Raw genomic sequence first — 21,965 nt, 5'->3', positions numbered from 1 at the left:
AAATTTTGTAATGCTTTTTGATGAGTCAACAATATCTTTGACAAATGAAATTTTTCCTATGTCCTCCAACAGCAAATCAATACAATGTGCAGCACAAGGTGTCCAAAATAAAGTAGGATGCCTCTCCATAAGCATCTTGCCAGCATCAACATGATTTGCAGCATTGTCCGTTATGATTTGGACAACATGTTCTGCACCCACCTCCAAAATAAACACATCCAACAAATCACATAATAATTTTGCATCTTTGATATGTGAAGATGTATCAACAGATTTCATAAACATTGTCCCCTTGGGACAATTAACCAAGAAGTTTATAAGGGTTCTCCCCTTTTGGTAGGTCCAATCAACTGACATCACAATGCATTTTGTTTGTGCCCATGATGCCCTAAACTCGTCCAATCTTTTGGTGCAGTCAACCTTTTCATCTTGAAGAATGCGGCTTCTAAAGTCATCATAAGAAGGGATTTTGTACCTTGGGCCAACAATTGCAATAACATTAACAACAGGCTGGAAAAATGGATTATTCCTTGCAACGCTAAAAGGAATATCACTCCAAAGGAGAAACTTGCCCAACAACTTGTCAGCTTGTTCTTTCTCATTTTTTTAAGCATTTAAGTGATAGATGGTTGTGAACCAGCGGTGGTTCTAGGAACAAAAAATGATAAGGTAACTACAGGGTTGGTTGTAGACATTGATGCTGAAGTACAACCAGTGCCACTTCCATATTCACATCCTAACACACTCCTTGCTAGTTGCTTCTTCAGATCTGCTTTGGTCACTTTGTCTTGCTCTAATTCTTCCAATGATCTCATGGCTTTTCGGATGATTTCCACATTTGTATTGGTGCAAGGCCCTACATCACGTCCATGGATTTGTGCAAGGTGATATTTCAATCTATAAACCTCCCCTGACATATGCTGCCCGCACAACTTGCAAGACAAGTTTATTCTATCAAACCCTCCATCAGGTTCACCAAATTCCCACAGAGGGTCCAATTTCATTGGTATGTTTATAACTTGGTTGAACTCTTGAGTTTTAATGTAAGTTGAAGTTTGAAGTTGAACTTATGGCACAATAAGAATTGCAAGTTAAAAAAAATAAAAAAAATTACATACATGACACAACACATTGAATTTTTGACAAACAAAAAAAAACCTCAACTTAATCCAACAATAATAGGAAAAATGCACATTCAAACCCAATAAAAAATAATGCAAAAAAATAGAGCACAAGAAAAAATTAAACTAATAAATCTAACAATCAAGTTTTTGCATTTTTGACCAAAATGAACCCTCTCCACTTTATGCAACAAAAATGAAAAAAAACACTATCAAATCCACTCAAAAATTATTGATAATCAATGGGTTATAGAAACCCAAGCAAAAACAAGAAAAAAACCAAAACAAAATGGCCAAATTTAGTGCCCATACCTGGAAACCACAATTTTCCGAAGAAATTTGGTCCAAACACGAAGTTCTCTTGTTTGGGATGCTAAAATCTCCCGTTTTTCTCCTCCTCTGCCCTAGTAGACACCTTCCTCTCCTCCTCAGCTCTCAAACAAGTCTGTTGTTTGCTAAAAATGAGAAATAAAACTCATCAATTTGCTTATCAAATGCGTTGTTCTGGAGGGTCGCGATTTTTTCCATTCGAATCGCGATTTTTTGGAGAAAATCGCGATTTTTCAAAAAAAAAAACTTTGTAAAAATTGGGCGATAATATCGGTTGAGTAAAAAAATCACGATTTTCGCAACACTGTTCAGATCTAATACCACTTTACATTTTCTTATTAAAACCGAAACTTCTATTTTGTACTCATTTTATACTTAGTTCTTTGATCTTAGTTGATAGCTTAGATATAGGCACTGCTTTTGAACTCTCTTTGTATAGCATTGATTGTACTCTTTCAGTCTCTTTGGACATTAATAAAATTATTCTATCTTATCCTATATCTCACACATACAATCATCCAGAGTTGAGAATACATTTGCTATGTATTTCTGAATAGGTTTGTATTTTGTCCACTCTGAAAAGTCCGTTGGGGCATTTTCCCTACCTTGTTCCACATCTATCCAATTTTTATGTATTTTAGCAAAGATTTTGGTAACATTTCTCTCTTTCCATGCCAAGTTATCCCTCAATCATTTCATGTGACAGACCCTTTTGCAACCAAAATTCTATATATCCTGTAGATATTTTTTCACTTCTACATTATAATTTTTTGCCTTTTTAATGGTCCATAAAATCATCTATTGTGCATTGACGAGATGACTTATCTTGGTTCTATACTTGTAGTTGTATATTTTAATCTCTTGCAAGTTGAAAAGTATGTTCTCCCAAATGACATCATGATTTGGTCTAGTTGTGGGGGGGCTATATAAATTCACGTCCATGGCTCAGAATCTTTTACTAAGTGGGAAAGAGGGCTTGAAGGTTGAGGATAATGCTATAAGTGGCTAGTATTTTGGGGAGATTTTGTGAAAACGATTGGTGTAGTAATCAAATGGAAGGTGAGCAGAACATGGAAATCATGGTGTCATTTTAGATGGATGTTAAGCCCACGTATGGAGAAATCAATTAGTTTGAGAGATTGCTGCATACAGGATTATTTTGAGTTGTGAGTCGTATTTGAGTTTGAAGATGGTAGAAGTGGCAAGTTGATTGGTTTCCAAAAGTCAATATTTGCCTCGGGTTCATTGATCATGCTAAAATTTTAAACTATCTTCAAGGCTAGGTTGGCAAAAACAACCTTCCATATAACATATTGACGAACATATTTCTAGACTTCCGAAGAATACTCAAGCAGAAAAATATTCAGAAATGATTTTAAAATGCATGTGAGCAACCACCACCAATTTATTGAAACACTTGTAGTTCATTGATACCGATCAAATAGCTCACCATGGTCTCTGTCTTGCTCATGTGAATAGCTGAAAGTTGGTTTTGCAAAAGCATCCATTGAGAAGTACAAGAGTTCTAAAACAATTCAATCGAGAATTAAACATTTTCTTTCCTGTTTTCTTATCTGAAAAGTGTGAGATGAAGTGATCCTGCACAGACTTACCGGATTTCAAACCTCAAGGTTCATATTCGTCGAAGCCTGTGACTTAGGGCATAAATGTAGATGCATCTTCTTAGTGGCACAAATTTAACCAGCAATTACTGCCTCTTCTAGCATTTGCAACACATTTCAACTACTACCTTCACTCTCCTCACTTTAATTGCCCATAAATAAGGTTTTATTCTCTTCATGACATGCAGAGGAAAGATAATATACGTTCCATTCATGACATACAAGGAAAGGAATTGAAAGTATGTCAAGAAATGGGAGATAAAATTCTTCAATATTTTTTCGTTTATACAAAAGAAGATGCTTCAATAGATATTCCTTCAAACAAAACAAGATGCTTGAATATTCTATGAATCATATTCGTATTTCATGTCTTACACAATTGGCTGATTGGATAGTTGGTTCTAACTTCTTACTACCTACGATGGTGGTGCTGGAATCTTTCGTAATCTTATTTTTTTCCCTCCCAAAATACTATCAGGAATAGTTTTTATATTCAACAAATTGTCGTATGAAAACTTTTATATCCATGCATGAGCATCTCAGAATGTTTTGCTTATTGAACATAAGAAAGATGTTTAAAGTAAAGAACAAGTCTTTATGTAAGTGAACTTGTCTAAATTCTATAGCTGCTGAAGACCTAGTTGATTTTCTGTGCACTAATCTAACCGAGATTACAGAGGAGATATTCTTGTAAAATATTAACATGACAAATAGGTTTGGGCTTGGCTATCAGTAGTTGGTTTCTTCAATGTGAATGCTGCAACTGGAATGGTGTAGTGTACAAGTAGCTGATAGTATTTAGAGAGGTTTGTTGATGAAGACTTAAAAACCCAGCACCTGGTTTCTACGGTAATTGTTGCAATATTGGCGAGCTAAATGATCAGTTATGTTAGTGATATCAACTTTTAGTTTCTATTTCCTTAGGATATTTTTATATTAGTATATAATCAGGGATATTCAATGAGAAGGCAGTTTATCCTCTCATTATATGGGTTATCCGGTGTTATTATCTCTGTTTCTATCTATGCTTTTCCATAGATGGAAACAGAGATGATAACATGCATGCATGAGCATCTCACAATGTTTTGCCTATTGAACATAAGAGAGATGTTTAAAGTAAAGAACAAGTGTTTATGTAAGTGAGCTCAATTGGAATGGTTTCTTATCTGATCTAACAAAGTTTCTAAAGGACCAAAGCACATGTCTAAGTTCTGTAGCTGCTGAAGACCTAGTTGATTTTCTATGCACTAATCTAACCCAGATTACAGGGGATATTCTTGTAAAATATTAACATGATAAATAGGTTTGGACTGGCTATTAGTAGTTGGTTTCTTCAATGTGAATGCTGCAACTGAACGGCGTAGTGTACAACTATCTGATTGTATTTAGAGAGGTTTGTTGATAAAGACTCACAAACCAAGCACCTGGTTTCTACGGTAATTGCTGCAATATTTGGCAAGCTAAATGATCAGTTATGTTACTGATATCAACTTTTAGTTCTATTTACCTATGCTATTTTATATTATTATATAATCAGGGATATTTAATGAGAAGGCAGTTTATCGTCTCATCATATGGGTTATCCAGTGCTAGTATGATTGTTTCTATCTATGCTTTTGTATCATTGTCAAGTTTATGTACTTTGATTTGAATATCTTGGCTTCAATAGAATCTCTATGGAGTTTATCAAATAAAGAGTTTGTTCTTTAACTAAAACAATCTATTTGATATATGTTGCTATGAAACGAAGTAATCTTCATGTTTTGTCTGACAACTTCCATTATTTATTTGCCAGGATAGAACAGCAGTGCTCTTTCTGTTGTTTCCCTGTATCCTACTTGTCCTGAAGAACTGGATTTGGGATGGCTGCATCCCGGCATTTCCAGTTCAGTTGTACCAGGTATATGTAATGCCCTAAATTGCCATAATTCAATTCAATCCTAGAGGAAAATAAAGAGGACTGTTCTGACAAAGCTCACATTTCTAGTTAGCATATTAGAAGAAACTAAGACATTTTTATTTTGTGCAGGCTTGGTTACTGTTTTTTTACACAAGTTTGGTTCTACGAGAGAACATTTTGAGAGTCAATGGAAGTGACATCCGCCCATGGTAAAACATTGTCAGCTAAACCCTCTAATGCTGCCCTTTAAAATGCTTTTTGTACTGTTAAAGTTAAAATTCTTTCATAAATGCTGTTGAAAGAATTTGAAAGGATAGTGTGAAGTCCAGGAAGAAACATATAGGAGTAACCTAATGTTGGGATGGCCTTTGGTCTATTTTTGCTAGATGTATTTTACATATAAGTTCTTATTTAACAAGATCTGTTGTAGTTTGTGCATAAAAGACATACTATTTGAAACAAGAAGCAATATATTTTCCAGTTATTTCATTAATTATTTAGGATCATGAGTTCTGTTTTGAATTGCATTAGGAATTTTAGGTATAGAATATTGTCGTCTTGCGGTCAGACATGACAGAGAGTCCAGAAAAGAGTATGCATCACATATAAATATAAGAAATGAAATGAAACTCTATTAATGTCCACTAAAATGAATGAAATAGGTCAATGGGACTAGCAAGAACAACCCTCGATAAAAACAACAATAAGGAGTGGGAAGCTCTGAAGCAGTCTAAAACCTTTGTCAAAGAGAGCAAGAAAGAGTAGACAATAAAACAAAAAGAAGTTTACATAAAAGGATAAATCCTAGATAGTGAAGTAGATTATAGAATGTAAGAAGAAGAACACCCTTCTAGCAATCCTGTGCCATAAAAGGTCCTCCAAAAAGCAGCAATGACTATGGATGTCGAGGAAGAACAACAACTTGGGCAACATCAGAATCAAATGACTTGTCATTGTTTGCCATCATGAATGTGCCCAATGCGGAGCCTGATAATGTCCTACAAATAGTGGCCAGGGCTAAGAAGACTTGATTTTGCTATCCCTTGACAGGGGAGCTAGCAACACATTGCGATATCTTTCCTAGCATCCATGGTTGTGAATCCTTAAGGGAGGGGAGGAACTTGGTAATAGACATATTTATGATATCTCTACAAAGAACTTTTTGTTAATTTGGCAGCTGATTGACAAATTCCAACCATGGGAATAGATTCCTCTTTCGAGATGACCAATTCTGTCTATTGAAGCGCTCAATTTGGACAAGGGAAAGTGTATTTTTGAATTGAAGCCCACAATGTCACATTTGATCAGGTTGGCCCTAACAAGAAATTGGACACTCTTGGAAGCCTATAAATACAAGTGACCTCAAGCTCATTTGGACATCACCAAGCATCTTCTTCTTCTCTTCTTCATTGATTGTTTTGCACAGGTCTGAGGTTTGTTCGAGGAGATTGGTTTGCATAGATCCGAGATTACAGGGTCCAAAGCAAGCTCGCATGTGTGTTAAGGTTTTTGGTTTCCGACCGTAGGCTTGACATAGACAATTTTCGGCTATAACCGCAAGTACGCAGGCTCATCCGTGTAGTTGGAAGCTCTCAACCGCACACATATCTCTTCCTCCATGCGGTTGGGCTCTATGGTTTCATTTTGACATTTGACAATAGTTGACTGCAGACATGAAAAGTTGTCTCTGATTTAGATTGATGTTGGGAACATATTTCTGAATGTTGTTGGGTTAATTTTGCTGGATGATTTTGTATTGGCTCATTGTACTCTCTGCTGAACATTTTATGACAATCTAATAGAAGAAGAATTACAAAGGGTTTTCCTCGTAGTGGGTTTTTCCTTGGTCATTGACCGAAAATCTGGTGTCTCTTGTTGATTTATTGATTGTCTCCTTTGTTATTGCATTTATTGTTCTATCTTCAATTATTGTTGATGATTGGAAATATTAATTATTGATGAAAGATTGCTAATTGAAGAATTGAATTGGGCTAAAGTAATTGAAACAACATAGAGCAGTGTGAAATTTAACATGGTATCAGAGCTAAGGTGAAGGACAAGCCCAAAAGGAGACAAGATTTGAAGCAATCATCTTTGGAAAGTTGAAGGAGCCTATCTAATCAAGTCAAGATGTCTTCCTCTTTCTTCAAGGAACATGAGAAGTTGGGTGACTCATCTAACTTTGTTGCATGGAAAATCAGGTTGGAAATCATAGTTGATAACATTGATTTTTTGGAATTCATTCAAAGAAAAGTACCTGAGCCTCCGGAGAATGCTTCCGTTGCTGCCAAGAACAAGCATAAGAAATTTGAGTTAAAAGCAAAGCAAATTATAGCTGATTGTTTACAAGATAATTTACTTGCATATGTTGGAAATTTGAAGAAGTCTAAGGACATGTATGATAAGATAGCTGACATGTATGAAGTCAACAATTTGAATGAAATCCTCTCTTTGAAAGATCAACTCAAAGATATGAATATGAATAAAGGAGACTTTGTGCAATCCTACATTATGAGGATATCTCGTCTTTAGAGATTAATTGCAAAGAGTTGGGGAAACTATGCCTGACAGGGAATTGGTGATTGTAACTCTTAGAGGTCTTCTTTCTGTTGACCACTACGTGTTAATGATCCATAGCAGTACACCCCTTTTTTTTGCAGAAGGGATAGCGCTTGATCGATGTGTCCGTGCCGTCCAGCTATCGTCATCAACCTGATCATCATGTTATAATGTAAACCCATTCTGCATGTATATGATGTAAATAATCTCAACAAAACCATGTCATGCATGTAATAACCTAGGTAAACCTACATTCTAGTGACGATCTCCATTCTGGGAGGTTTTTTTGTCTCACCGATCCATTCTTGGATGAGTTTTCCCCTCAAGTGTTTCCCCAAAGCTGGAATGGATTTTGTCTCTAGGATTTTAAGGCGAGTCCTAGTGTTCTAGATCGAGTTTATGTAAAAGTGATATGAGAATAATCCTAACTATTTGGTTAGGTTATTTTATTACAAATTGCTTGGTCTGTTGGATTATATTTGTGTCGCAGAAATGGATAGTCTTTGAGGGTCTATTACAAATGGATTTTCCCCCTTATGATGTAAAAAAGATGAAAATCATGATGTAAAGTGTCTTGAGGGTTGGAAAAAATAATTTATCCCCTCATAGGTTAGTTAATTAATTTTTCTAACCAAAAATTAATTAAAATCTTAAGCCAGAAATTTAATTAATTCTAGGTCCTAAGTAAATTTAAATTCTCCAAAGGCAAAATTTGTCGGTCCTAAAAAAATAATTTTTAAGAGGTCCAAGGAGATAAATTAATTATTTTGATAAATTTTAAACCTTTGATCCCTAGGGTTAAGTCAAAGTCAATTTTTGGGGGAAATTTGAGTTAATTAAAATGCATTTAAATGAAAATTTCGAATTTCCTCAGAAATTAAATATTTTGAAGGATGAGATTAAATGAAATTTTGATCTTCATCAACGGTCGAGATTACTTTGATGAGGATCATTCGAATTAACAATTGGAGGATTTATCTTTAAATAGGTCATTTGTCAGTCGATCTATCCAATCTTTGAGTCGTGTGCTTAACAAGAAGCTCTAGTGTAATTTTTTTTTGGATAATAAAGAAAGACTTTGGGGTTAAATTCTGCTGGTGTTACTCTTCATGGGAATACTGTAAAATGTGTCTCATGCATAATTTTTTCTAAAGCCATTGATGATAGCTTCTGAAGAGTGATTTGAGTATATGTATCTTGCTCAGTTGCTGGGGTTTGAATAATAATTTAAATTTTGAACGTAATAGCATGTATCTCTATTTGTCTGAATTTTATTATTATTTTCTCGCTCTATTTTGATGGCTGGATTGAGTTTTGCAGGGAAATCTTGATTTAGATCCTCGGGTGTTAGGGGAAGTTTTCAACTGAACCAGCTAACTCTCGATCCGTATTTTTTGAAGAGCCCCTATAAATTAATCCCGGGCGTATCATAAGATTTTTTGTTTTATTGATGCATGAGGGTGTCCAGTTAGCACCTCCTTTAATTTGTTTTTTTTTTTGTGTGACATAATGATAGATCTGGCTACAGAGCCTTTAACTTGTAATTATTTTAATTATTTAATTGGTTTTTGGGGTTTTTTTATCATTGCATATATCGTTTCTGGGTGCTATTGTCATTTGCAGCTGCAGATCTAAAGGAAGATTTTTGTTTGAAGTCAGATCTAGGCTCTGGAGGGTAAGATCTAGCCTCAATATCACTTTGCAGGGATATTATTCAATTTTTTTGCAGTCCAAGGGTTTTAAAATTCTTAGATTTGGAAATTTTTATAAGGGTTTCAAGGATAAATCTGAAGCAAAAGGATACATCATTTTAAATCAAATTTTTCTAATTTTTATTTTTATTTTTATTTTTTTTATAAGTTTTTGGGCTACCATTTCTCTGCTGCCTGGGGCTTTTGGTTCGCTGCAAATTTTGATTTTGATTTTATTTAGAAAACCCCTTATTCCTCCATCAAATCTGCAACCTCTTCTCCCTTAGAGTTTTTCTCCATTATCAAGCTCTCCATATGCTGCCATCAACCCCTCTCGAGCTCCATTCCACCTGCAATCGAGCTCGATTTCTCCATTAACTCCTTCCCTCTGACTCGTGGCTCCTCCTCGCTCAATTTGCACCCTTTCTCCTTGCCCATTGCCTTCTCCATCTCCCTTACCCTCATCTCTCCTCAGCGCTTGTCGAGTTTCCTCTCCTCTGGCGGTCTTCATTACCCGCAACCAGTGTTGCACGAAGCGGCCCCCCCCCCCACGGTTCCAAGCCCCGAAGCGCGTCCCGTACGGAAGCGCCTAGGAAGCTTGGCCGGAAGCGGCGCTTCCGAATTCGGAAGCGCCGCTTCGGCATTTTTAGACGCTTCCTGGAAATTTGGAAGCGTTGTATGGAAGCGCCGAAGCGCGCTTCGTACGACGCTTCGGGCATCGGAAGCGTGGCGCTTCGGAGGAGGAAGCGTACGCTTCCCGATGCTTCCGTACGCTTCCAGAAAAGCTTCCGGAAAAGCGTTTAGAAAATCATTTTTTTTCAATTTTTTTTTTTTAATTTTAGGTGAGTTTGCTTGTTGGGGGTGGGTCCACCTTGGGTTAGGGTGACGAATGAAGGCAAAAAAAATATAAATATAGCAGATGCTCCCTCATGGTAATGTTAAATTCTTAAAGTAAAAGTGACATTCTCCTTTATTTTTCATTTTCATCCTTTTACTTAAATTTTTAACATTACCATGAAATGACTCAGGATGTTTGAGAGTGGTTCCAACCTCATTGGACTTCATATGGAGAAAATAAAATTTCATATCCTATTCAAAATTCAGCAGACTTAACAGTTTTCAGGAATTCAGGATCAATGGGATTGTGGCGTTTCATTAGATTATATTAAGTATGAAGGTATGCGATTAGCATTTAATCAAGAGCACCAAGCCCTATATGTACCCTAGTGTTGGTGGTGTTATTGTTGAACTCCTTTGTCACGCGGCACGCCCTTAGCAAAAAATTACCTTTCAATCAAGTCAAAATCATCGATCAAGCATGTTAAGCTTTTTCTACCATATTTTAAGTCTTGAATTAGGTAGTTCGATCAAAATTGGGCAATGTTAACTAATATCCCTAGACAATCGAGGTAGAGGCAAAGGCTAGACAAAAGGAGAAGAATCTAGATTCTAGATGGTTGATGCATCTAAATGGTTGATGCTCGAATAATTAATCATTAATGTACAATGGATGTTATATCTATCTTGATTTATGCAAAAATATGCATGTTTTCATGTCTTCTACAATTAATTTGGTATTTGGGATGTTTGTTTTGAGTATAAATGCAAAAAAATATAAATATATATATATATATATATATATATATATATATATATATATATATATAGCAGACGCTTCCGCGGACGCTTCGCTTCCTAGATTTTTGGAAAATGACGCTTCGGCGTCCCCGCTTCCAAAAAACGCTTCCGCTTCGTGCAACATTGCCCGCAACAAAAATACGTTGCTACGTTGTTTCTCTGCTTGCGTTTCCTTCTTTCCTGCTCGCTAACCCTCGTCCCTTACTCCTTTGCGTCACCTCCCTCGACTTGCTCGTTGCCCAGTCCTCGACCCACGACTTCCTGCAACCTCAACTTGCGGCTTCCTGCTGCGCTACCATTCCTCTATCCTCCTGTCGCCGTCGAGGCCTGCCAAACTTGCACAACACTCACAATTCGACCTTTGTTCTGTTTTTATTTATTTCATTTGTGTTTGGTATGTGTTAGGGTTAGGTTTCACATTAATAAAATTCGATTTCATTTTTACTTTTTTTTACTTTGATTTAATTTTATTTTTGTTTTGACTCCTAGGCTTGTTTTATTTTGATTTTTTTTTTTTTTTTTTTCTTTTTGGTTTTGTTTCACATTTTGATTTTTTTTTACTTATGATTTTTTGTTTTGATTTTGATTTCATTTAAAAGCATTTAAAAATTTAAAAAATATCTAAAAAACATTAAAAACCTATTTTCTTTTGTTGACTTTGGAATTGCGAATGGAATAAATTAAATTTTTATGTGGCATACGACCCATTAAATTTTTTAATTTAATTAAGGTCTTTTGATTTTTATCTTTGGTCACATCAAAAAATTTAATTAAACATTTGTCACATTAAACTTTGCTTCATAAGCTTAACACATTAAAAATTTACCTAAGGGATAATTAAATTCTAATCATAAGTTCCTTGGTGTCTTTGTGTGTTAAGTGTAAAATTTTAAATTTGGTGGTAGTGATTTCTCTATTGTCAAGTGCGATTAATGTTTTAGAATCATATCTAAAGATTGACTATAGGAGAAAGATAAATTCTAGATCTGGGTTATTAAAGAAAATCATTTTAAATCTAGAATCATTGCTTAGTAGTTAATTCTTCACGGTATTTAGAATATATTGCATGATAAAGTTTTGGGCATTTACATTTAATCGTTCATGATCGTCACTTTCATCACATTTACAAATTGCTCTGGATAACTTGTTTTTATCTAGTTTATGGTTAATTGAATATAAAGGCATTGGTCTAAAATTATTTTTATCTTGTGGTTGTGTCTTATTTTATTAGTCTATCCATTTCAGTTAACCAAGACTCGTTTACATTCATCATGTTGTTAATATTTAAGTCTCCTAGAGCTTGTGTTCCACAGGCTATCCTCCTTCGTTCACCTAAGGGACTACTCCCCTTGACTTGTCTAAGAGAGAGTCTAAACGGAGTAAGGATAAGAGTGACAACCCTTACTCTGAGCGTTGTCGCAGTGCCTAGACACTTTGTGCGACAACACCTTCCATTTGGGAAACCTTCATTACTGCTATAAGCAACAATAATACCTTCCCGTCATTTGATGAGATTGTTGGAAAGCTCACTCAAGAAGAATCAAGGATGATATCAAGAGGCAAGATTCAAAAGCATGAAGAAGGAGAGCCCATTGCATTCGTCACTCAAAACAAGAAGAAGAAAGGAAAAGGAGGTCCATCAAATTCAAGGAAGCCTCCTCCTCGAAACTCAAAGAGAAGGAATGATAGAGAATCATCACACATTGAATGTTACAATTGTCACAAGAAAGGTCATTATGCTCGAGATTGCCTCGAGAAGAACAAAGGTCCACACTACAACACTAGAAGCAACAATAACAAGTTTGATGATTGAAGAAGAAGAGATGACCGAAGGAATGATTGCAATGGAAGAGATGAAAGAAGAAGAAGAGATGCTCCAAGTGATCATGAAGAATATCATCATCCTCAAAAGAAGTCAAGATACTCTAGGTATGAAAGTAATGTTGGCAATCAATCTGAATATATTCTTATTTCTACTCTCACTAGTTCTTCTCCCTTGGATTCGTGGGATAGTTGGTTGGTTGATAGTGGGGCCACTTATCATTTCTCTGGTTATAAGGAAGTTCTCTCCAATTTGGTAGAGGGAGTTAAATTTGAAAATTATCCTTGGAGACAACTCCATTCATCCTGTTAAAGGATTTGGGTTTGTCAAATTTCATTTGGATTTTAGGAATTTGTTTTGCTCCATGATGTGATGTATGTGCCAGGATTAAAGAATAATTTGGTATCAATATCTGCTTTAGAAGACAAAGGGATGAGGGTTGCCTTCATTAAGGGGAAGGTTCTTAATTGGCTCGTTGGATCCCTTATGGGTGATGCATTTACATTGGGATTGACATTTAAAGGACTCTATAGAGTCACTGGTAAACCTCTTCTAGCATTGGTCCATGATACTAATCATCTAAGCGAGCTATGTCACCAAAGATTGGCCCATCTACATTATGATGCTCTTCCAAAATTGAAGAAATTTGTCTCTAGTATTCCCAATGTTCAAGCCCAACATGATGGAGTATGTCCAGGATGTGCCAGTGGAAAGAAGATAAGGGGGCCATTCCCCTCTAGCAAGAACAAGGCGAGAGACATCCTCCAACTCATACATTTTGATATATGTGGTTCGATGCCTGTACATTCTATTGGTGGCCATCTTTACTACATCACCTTCACTGATGACTTCTCAAGAAAGACATGGATATATTATTTGAAGCACAAGGATGAAGCCTTCTAAATGTTCAAGGAGTTTAAAGATTTGGTAAAAAATCAAACAGGGAACAAAATTAAGATCTTTAGGACTGACAATGGTGGAGAGTACATTTCGAATGAGTTCATCGATTTTTGCAAGAAGGAAGGTATCAAGAAAGAGATGATTGTGCTTTACAATCCCGAACAAAATGGATTCGCTGAAAGAAAGAACAGGTCTATTGTAGAAGCCGCTCGTGCGATGCTCCATGATCAAAAGTTGCCGAAGTTCTTTTGGGGAGAAGCAACAAATGCTGCTGTATATGCTCAAAACAGGGTGCCTCATCAAGCATTGGACAACAAGACCCTCGAAGAAGTGTTCACAGGTATTGAGCCTGATGTTGGGCATCTCCGTATCTTTGGCAGCCCTATATATGTCCACTTCCCGAAGGACAAAAGAAACAAGCTGGAAGCCACGAGAAGAAAAGGTGCATTTGTTGGATATTGTGAAAATTCCAAAGCATTTAGAATTTATATTCTTGGTCAAAGGAAGGTTGAAATTAGCAGGGATGTAATATGTTGCCCTTGGGAAAGCAAGGGACCTTCCTTCACCTCCTCCTCCTGAGGAGAAGAATGATGATATGGATATTTTAGATGGTCCTTCTGTGCCTGAATCTGAGAGAGGCATTGTTGATGATCCCATGGAGCCCATGGACCCCTTAGCTCCTCCTCCATGTGATCCTCCTAGGAGGAAGAGGCCACTTTGGCTTCTTAACGCATTACAAGATCGCGAGAGTCATGTTCTCGTTCGAAGATCAAGAGAAAGCAAGAAGCCATGCAGGTACCACGAATATGTTGTAGCTATGAGCACTATTATTCAAGCTGAACCTCCTACCTTTGAAGATGCCGTGAAAGAATACGTTTTTAAGGATGATATGGCCGAAGAATATGAATCAATTATGAAGAATGACATATGGGATGTTGTGCCGAGACCAAAGGGGAAATCTGTGGTGACTTCAAAATGGCTATTCAAGATCAAACATGGAGTCGATGGAAGCATTGAGAAATACAAGGCAAGGTTTGTGGCTTGAGGATTCTCCCAGAAAGAGGGAGAAGATTATGACGATATATTTGCACCTGTGGCTCGATATACAACCATTTGTTCGATAGTTGCTCTTGTCGCAAGTCAAGGATGGACCCTTCATTAGATGGACGTGAAGACAACATTCCTTCATGGCATGTTACAAGAAGAAGTGTACGTTGAGCAACCACATGGATTTGAAGTAGAGGATCGAAAGACACATGTTTGCAGTTGAAGAAGGCATTGTATGGTTTGAAGCAAGCCCTCAGAGCATGGTACACCCGCATAGACAGTTATTTGGTGAAGCTGGGATTTACAAGAAGCAATGCTGATCCCAACCTCTACTTCAAGGTAGTCCAAGGTATGCCGTTGATTTTGGTTTTATATGTTGATGATCTATTCTTGATAAGTAGTGAGCCCTTGATGATTGAGTGTAAGAAGGAGTTAGCCTCTGAATTCAAGATGAAGGACCTTGGACTCATGCACTACTTTCTAGGCCTTGAGGTGTGGCAAAGGCCTGGTGAGATTTTGTTTTCACAAGGAAAATATGTTGGAGCTGTTGGAGAGATTTGGAATGATAGAATGCAAGTCCCTACCCACCTCGATGGAAATGAATTTCAAGTTATGTGGAGAAGTTGTAGGACCCAATTTGGTGAATCCATCCGAGTATAGACAATTGATTGGGGCTCTAATGTTCTTAGTGAACACTCGTCCGGACATATGCTATGCAATGAACACATTGAGTCAATTCATGACCGAGCCTCTCCATGCACATTGGATTGCTGCCAAACACATTTTGAGATATTTGCATGGGACGATCACCCTTGGTCTGAGATACTCTGCCAGAGATGTTCGACTTCATGGATAGAGCAATGCTGATTGGGCAAGAAATGTTGTCGACAAGAAGAGTACACCTGGATGTTATTTTAGCCTTGGATCTGCCACGATTTCTTGGATGAATGGGAAGCAAAATTCCATAGCACTTAGTACCGCTGAGGTAGAGTATATTGTCACTAGCATGGCTAGTTGCGAAGCAATTTGATTTAGGAAGCTCTTTGGAGAGCTATTTGAGCAGGTTCTAGACACTACAGTGATATATTGCGACAACAAGAGTGGGATCCGTCTGGTAGAGAATCCTGTATTTCATGACAAGTTCAAACACATAGAGATCCGATATCATTTCATTCGAGACATGGTGCAGAGAGGATCCGTTAGACTCCATCACACATCGACAGATGAGCAGATTGCAAATATTCTCACCAAGGCGTTGCCGAAAGGGAAGTTCTTGGATTGATGGATGTGACCCCTCTTGGTAAGGGGCATCACTGAACGAGAACACTGAGCCAACTCTTCCCCCTTGTCTGAGCTCCTAGGGTGAGGAATTGAGATGGAGGGCTGCCGGGGTTGAGGGATCTTTGGACAATAGGGTATCACCCTTATCTACTACCCATAGGGTTGGATATGTTGCTCCCCTATCTTGGTCTATGCAGAGTCTACCCCAGTTGGCATCATACCTATAAGCTGGGCTTGTTGGGATTACTGCTCCCCATTTGGCCAACGAGTTGAGAGAGTGTTTGGAGGTGTGTTATCCAAGCTGATTATTGAAGGAAATGTAACTAGGCTAGGTCTTCATAAATGTAATTTTGATATTTGTATTTATTCAAGAAAAGATAAATTATTTTTTGTAATATTTGTCAATGAGTTTCTTGCTCATTGAAAATAGGTCAAGCACATTTTTGTGCTTCTAGAAAGTCAAAGTCAAAATGTAATTATGATAAGACCCTTTGACGGCATGTTACATCAAGTAAGTCAACGTACAAGGTCATGGGAACACCTCCAAGATAAGTCGAATCCGCTCCTAGAATCAATGAAGTCTCCAAGCAGCAAAATGATGAATAAAAGATGAAGTATAATGTAACTGTCAAGTTGGCCTAAAGAGGAGGGACAAACATCTATTTATAGAGGCTGTCCACTCCTCATTTGGCACACAACTCTCTCAAATCCGCAAGCAAGAAGAGGACTTGAAGGACGCAAGAAAGCCGAGACAAAAAGGTTCCAAGAACAACAAGACAAGGAGACAAAACAACGAAGGTGAAAAGAATGTTATTAGGGCATCAACAGCCACATGTGCAAGGAAGAAAGGGATCTGTCTGCGGTCAAGTGCAACAGGAAATCATATCTCTGTTTTGGGCTAATATACAAGGTCTATTATGCCTCCTCATCCAACAAAGAAGGAAGAAAAAGAAAGCGAAGAAAAGAGGATTGTTCTAGGGTTTTTGTCCACACATGTGAAGACTTCAGCAAGATAAACTTTTGCGGATTCAACAACAGTCAAGGGAAGTAGCATAAGCAACCTCATCCAGATGTGCATTGAGGTCTACAAGGTATCCAAAGAAGAGTGAAGAAGGTTCTCTTTATAGCGAAGTAGAGAAGCCCTAATATACTAGGTTTTCCTAACTGAGACAAGCAACAGAAAAGGACGAAGTACCAAGGAGCAGAAGTGCGGAAAGACAGAGGTCCATGTGTTGGAAGTGATAGTGCAGAAAGAGGAAGGATTTGACTTATGCTTGGAGGATATCCTAGTCAAGGGTCTAGGGTTTGGTAGTTGTTCAAATAAGAAGCTTCAATAAGAGAAAACTTACAAAGGGTTTTCCTCTCAAGAGTGGAGAGGTTTTGTCTGTGGTAGAGAGCCAAAACTTTGTGTTCTTGTTATTTTGTTTTGGTAGCAGTTTGATGAAGTACACACATATAAACTAATAATAAGAAGAAGCAGCATAAGATAACAAGAAAAGTAAAAAGACTCCACAAATTGTTATCAAGTAACGAAGAATCATCACAATACTACTTTGCCCCTAGATTCTTCAACATGGTATCAAAGCGTAGGTGACACATCAAGGAAAGGGCAACTCAAGAACACACAAAAAGAAGCATCTACAAAGTTGAAGCATCAAACATAGAAGTCTCAACCACTTCAAGGACAAGAAGGGTCTACAATCCATTATTCATCAAGGAGGTCTGCAAAGCTAAAAGAAGAGCCTTACATAAAGGCTCCTACAAAGAAGAACAGATTGGAGCAGGACCTACATCAAGCTACAAGCCATCAAGCAAGTCCACTTGAAGAAGGCAACTTGAAGGGCATCAAGATCTAGGGAAGACAAGCCATCAAGTCTTCAAGGAGGAAGCAATTCCATTACATCTCAAAATCTATCAAGTACATGTCCCCTTCTGAATATACATCAATGTCATTTTGCAAGGAAAGCAATAAATTGGTAGGTACCAATAACTTTCTTGCATGGAAGAAGAGGACTGATCTACTACTCAAGAAGAATGAACTCCTAGAACATGTCAAAGGGAATATTACTATCCTTGCTAAGGAGCAGACTCAAGCCTCAGCCAAGTACAGTAAGGATGAGACAAGAGCTCAAAGGATTTTGATAGAATCAATCAAAGACTCTCTCATTCCCTGTCTCCAAGTTTGAGACATCGAAAGAAATCTATGATAAGCTAGTAGAACTATTCTCGGTATCCACAACCGGAGAAGTAATATCTTTGAGGAATGAATTATACAAGATGAAGATAACAAAGGAAGGAATAGCTCCCTACTTCATGAAAATCTCTGAAATGAGAGATCAACTTCAAGAGCTTGGGGAAGTCATGTCTGACAGAGATGACAACCGTAGTACTCAATGCTCTACCTGAGGAGTGGGGAAACTTCACATCAAGCATATATGCCAAGAAGGAAGCAACCACTCTCAGTGAAATGTGGTCTCTATGCAAGACAAAGGAAACCAAACTTAAGGCAAAAGAAGATGTGGGATGAAAGGAGCAAGCATTTGCTACCATGGCCAAAAGAAAGGGTAAATTTGGCAAGTTTGGTCCATGAAAAACAAACAACAAAGACATGTTCAAGATCCAATGTTTTGGATGCCAAGAATATGGACACTACAAAAGGGATTGTCCTAAGCTTAAGAAGGACAAGAATCATAAAAGAAAGAGGGAAGAACCTCACATAACTCAAGAGATGAAAGAAGGAAAGAAGCAAAAGAAGGAAGATCCTCCGAATCTCTACTATGACTAGGTCAAACTCTTTACTTCTAGACTTCTTTCAAAGTTTTGAGTAGAATAGGAGCATGTAGGAATAAATTAAATTGCATGGCTAAAATCACCCTCTAGAATCTAGCAACATGATGTACATAGAGTTCTAGACACTCATATAGATGTAGCATTTATGATAAGAACAAAATGCATAAATAGAAATATCTTCTAGAGTAGGAGCATGACAAAAATAGCTCAAGATATTCATGTAGAAGAAGCATACCTAGTATAGGACCTCATACATGATGAAAGAAAACTTGATCATGATAAGAATCTTAGAAGACCTACATCATCAAAGGAAGGAAACATTTGCAAGGCTAGGATCCTTAAGATCCTATGATGGAATCTTCAAAAGAAGGTTCATGAACCAAGGCAGATGTCTCATTGGGAATCCCAGTCATGGGATTCAAGAATAGGATGATATGCAAGTAAGCTAAGATGAAGCAAGAAGGGCCACACCAAAGGACAATCAAAGGAGAATCAAGATGAGGTATGTATGCATTAAAGTTTAGTCATGTTATCATTTATATAACATGATCAAGCATGAAAGAATCTCTTTCACCAAGAACATGCTCAAAGGCATGTACCATGATGCAATGAAGGTCAACAAAAGAATATGCTCCCATAAGATTGCTGACTAAGAAGCAAGAAGAAATGTTGACAAGTCCAGAAAGCAAGCAATGAAGGAATTCTCCCACAAGAAGCATTAGATGGTTGACCTATATATCTAGAAGCAAATGAAGAAAGAGATCAAGCATGTGAAGAGCACCATGATCATCGAGAATCACTATCTGACAAAGGCCTTGAAGATATCTCCCGAAAGAAGGCAGGCTAACTCTGATAAAGAAAGGACCCTTGACACCTATGAAGGCCTTGGAGATACAAGAGGTGCAGATAACTGATTCTACTCTACAGAGATGTCGTAATGAAGAAGCCATCCAACAAAAGAAAAGCAATGTTGAAGCAATATCAGGATGAAGTCATAATGGGCTACTAGGTCAAAGCATGTAACCTAACAATTACCATGAAGCATCCATGAGGAGAGTATTCCGAAGCATGGACAAGATGACAAAGGAGTAGCCAAGATGACAAGAAAAACTTGATTGTCACTTTCCACGAAGTAATGACATGACAAACCAAGAAAGGGAGTGATCGATGGATGGTGCCCTACCTAGAAGAAGTTCAATCAAAGACTTCATGACATCAAGAAAGAAAGGAGATCAAGTAGCTGAAGGACCCATGAAGAAGCTGCTAATGAAGGAAAGAGTCCCCTGTTAAGAGGGAGCTCTGACAAGTCCCTGATCAAGAGGGTGTTTTTGGATCACCCCTGATTACAAAGGAGTGACAATTGTGTTTTATATTTCATGGGTCATGCACTAGACCAGGACTAACAACCATAAGTCTAGATGAAGTCCATGAATGGAAATGTAGACACAAGATAGACACAACATTCTTGTCCTCACTTGGGAAGAAAGAATGGGAGGAAGAGGTAATCATCTGGCATTTGATACTCTTTGAGGATGTGTAGGGCATCCAAGACAAGAGTAGGCAAGAGAACCGATATTCTTTTAGGGTTGGGAACCCAAGATAAGAATAGTCCTAGAAGGTCATACTCGGTGAACACCTGGGTGGGTATATACCTTGAGAGACAATGATGAAGGTGTCTATAAATCATTGGTCTCACCAGCATTGTAGCTCATGGTCTCGTAAAGAGATGGAGGTGTTAGTCCAGGCCTTGCACTATGACAATGCTGATGGATATGATGCTATAACAGATGGATTGCTAATCTGATTTCTCTTATGTGAATTCTTCAAGATTGAAAATTGCCAAACACCTTGTAATATTGTATGAATACCTCACTAGTTAAGAGGGAGTGTTGAAGGAAATGTAACTAGGCTAGGTCTTCATAAATGTAATTTTGATATTTGTATTTATTCAAGAAAAGATAAATTATTTTTGTAATATTTGTTAATGAGTTTCTTGCTCATTGAAAATAGGTCAAGCACATTTTTGTGCTTCTAGAAAGTCAAAGTCAAAATGTAATTATGATAAGACCCTTTGAGGGCATGTTACATCAAGTAAGTCAATGTACAAGGTCATGGGAACACCTCCAAGATAAGTCAAATCCTCTCCTAGAATCAACAAAGTCTCCAAGCAACAAAATGATGAATAAAAGGTGAAATATAATGTAACTGTCAAGTCGGCTTAGAAGATAGTCAAGTCAGCCTAAAGAGGAGGGACATGTCTCTGTTTATAGAGGCTGTCCACTCCTCATTTGGCACAGAACTCTCTAACAAATCCGCAAGCAAGAAGAGGACTAGAAGGACGCAAGAAAGTCTAGACAAAAAGGTTGCAAGAACAACAAGACAAGGAGACCAAACAACGAAGGTGAAAAGACTGCTATTAGGGTATCAACAACCACACGTGCAAGGAAGAAAGGGATATGTCTGCGGTCAAGTACAACAGGAAATCATATCTCTGTTTTGGGCTAATATACAAGGTCTATTAAGCCTCCTCATCCAGTGAAGAAGGAAGAAAAGGAAAGCGAAGAAAAGAGGATTGTTCTAGGGTTTCTTTCCACACATGTGAAGACTTCAGCAAGGTAAACTTTTGTGGATTCAACAACAGTCAAGGGCAGCAACATAAGCAACCTCATCCAGATGTGCAGTGAGGTCTACAAGGTATCCAAAGAAGAGTGAAGAAGGTTCTCTTTATAGCGAAGTAGAGAAGCCATAATATACTAGGTTTCCCTAACTGAGACAAGCAACAAAAAAGGACGAAGTACTAAGGAGCAGAAGTGCCGAAAGACAGAGGTCCATGTGCTGGAAGTGATAGTGCAAAAAGAGGAATGATTTGACTTATGCTTGGAGGATATCCTAGTCAAGGGTCTAGGGTATGGTAGTTGTTCAAATAAGAAGCTTCAATAAGACAAACTTACAAAGGGTTTTCCTCTCAAGAGTGGAGAGGTTTTGTCCCTGGCAGAGAGCCAAAACTTTGTGTTGTTGTTATTTTGTTTTGGTAGCAGTTTGATGAAGTACACACATATAAACTAATAATAATAAGAAGAAGCATAAGCTAACAAGAAAAGTAAAAAGACTCCACAAATTGTTATCAAGTAACGAAGAATTATCACAATACTACTTTCCCCTAGATTCTTCAACACACATGACTCTTGAGGGTCATTGTTGGGAAGATCAAGGAGCAATAGGATGAATGAGATATTGTATTGATCATGATTCATAATAGGATGG

At 37.5% G+C, this 21,965-nt stretch overlaps 1 protein-coding gene across 1 annotated transcript in view; it reads left to right on the top strand.

Annotated features, from left to right (window-relative positions):
- LOC149220161 (uncharacterized) overlaps positions 1 to 21,965 on the top strand; it is a 126,684-nt gene that overhangs the window by 15,109 nt on the left and 89,610 nt on the right. The window contains exons 4-5 of the mRNA XM_089384688.1: positions 4,869 to 4,973; positions 5,103 to 5,182. Of these exons, the coding sequence (XP_089240814.1) occupies positions 4,869 to 4,973; positions 5,103 to 5,182 (185 nt within the window). The remainder of the gene's footprint in view (positions 1 to 4,868; positions 4,974 to 5,102; positions 5,183 to 21,965) is intronic.

Source organism: Pinus tabuliformis, chromosome Q (assembly GCF_031772625.1).
Source record: "Pinus tabuliformis cultivar Carrire ecotype Pingquan chromosome Q, CPIR1, whole genome shotgun sequence".
Lineage (NCBI taxonomy): Eukaryota > Viridiplantae > Streptophyta > Pinopsida > Pinales > Pinaceae > Pinus > Pinus tabuliformis.
This window is presented reverse-complemented; position numbering and strand designations above follow the sequence as displayed.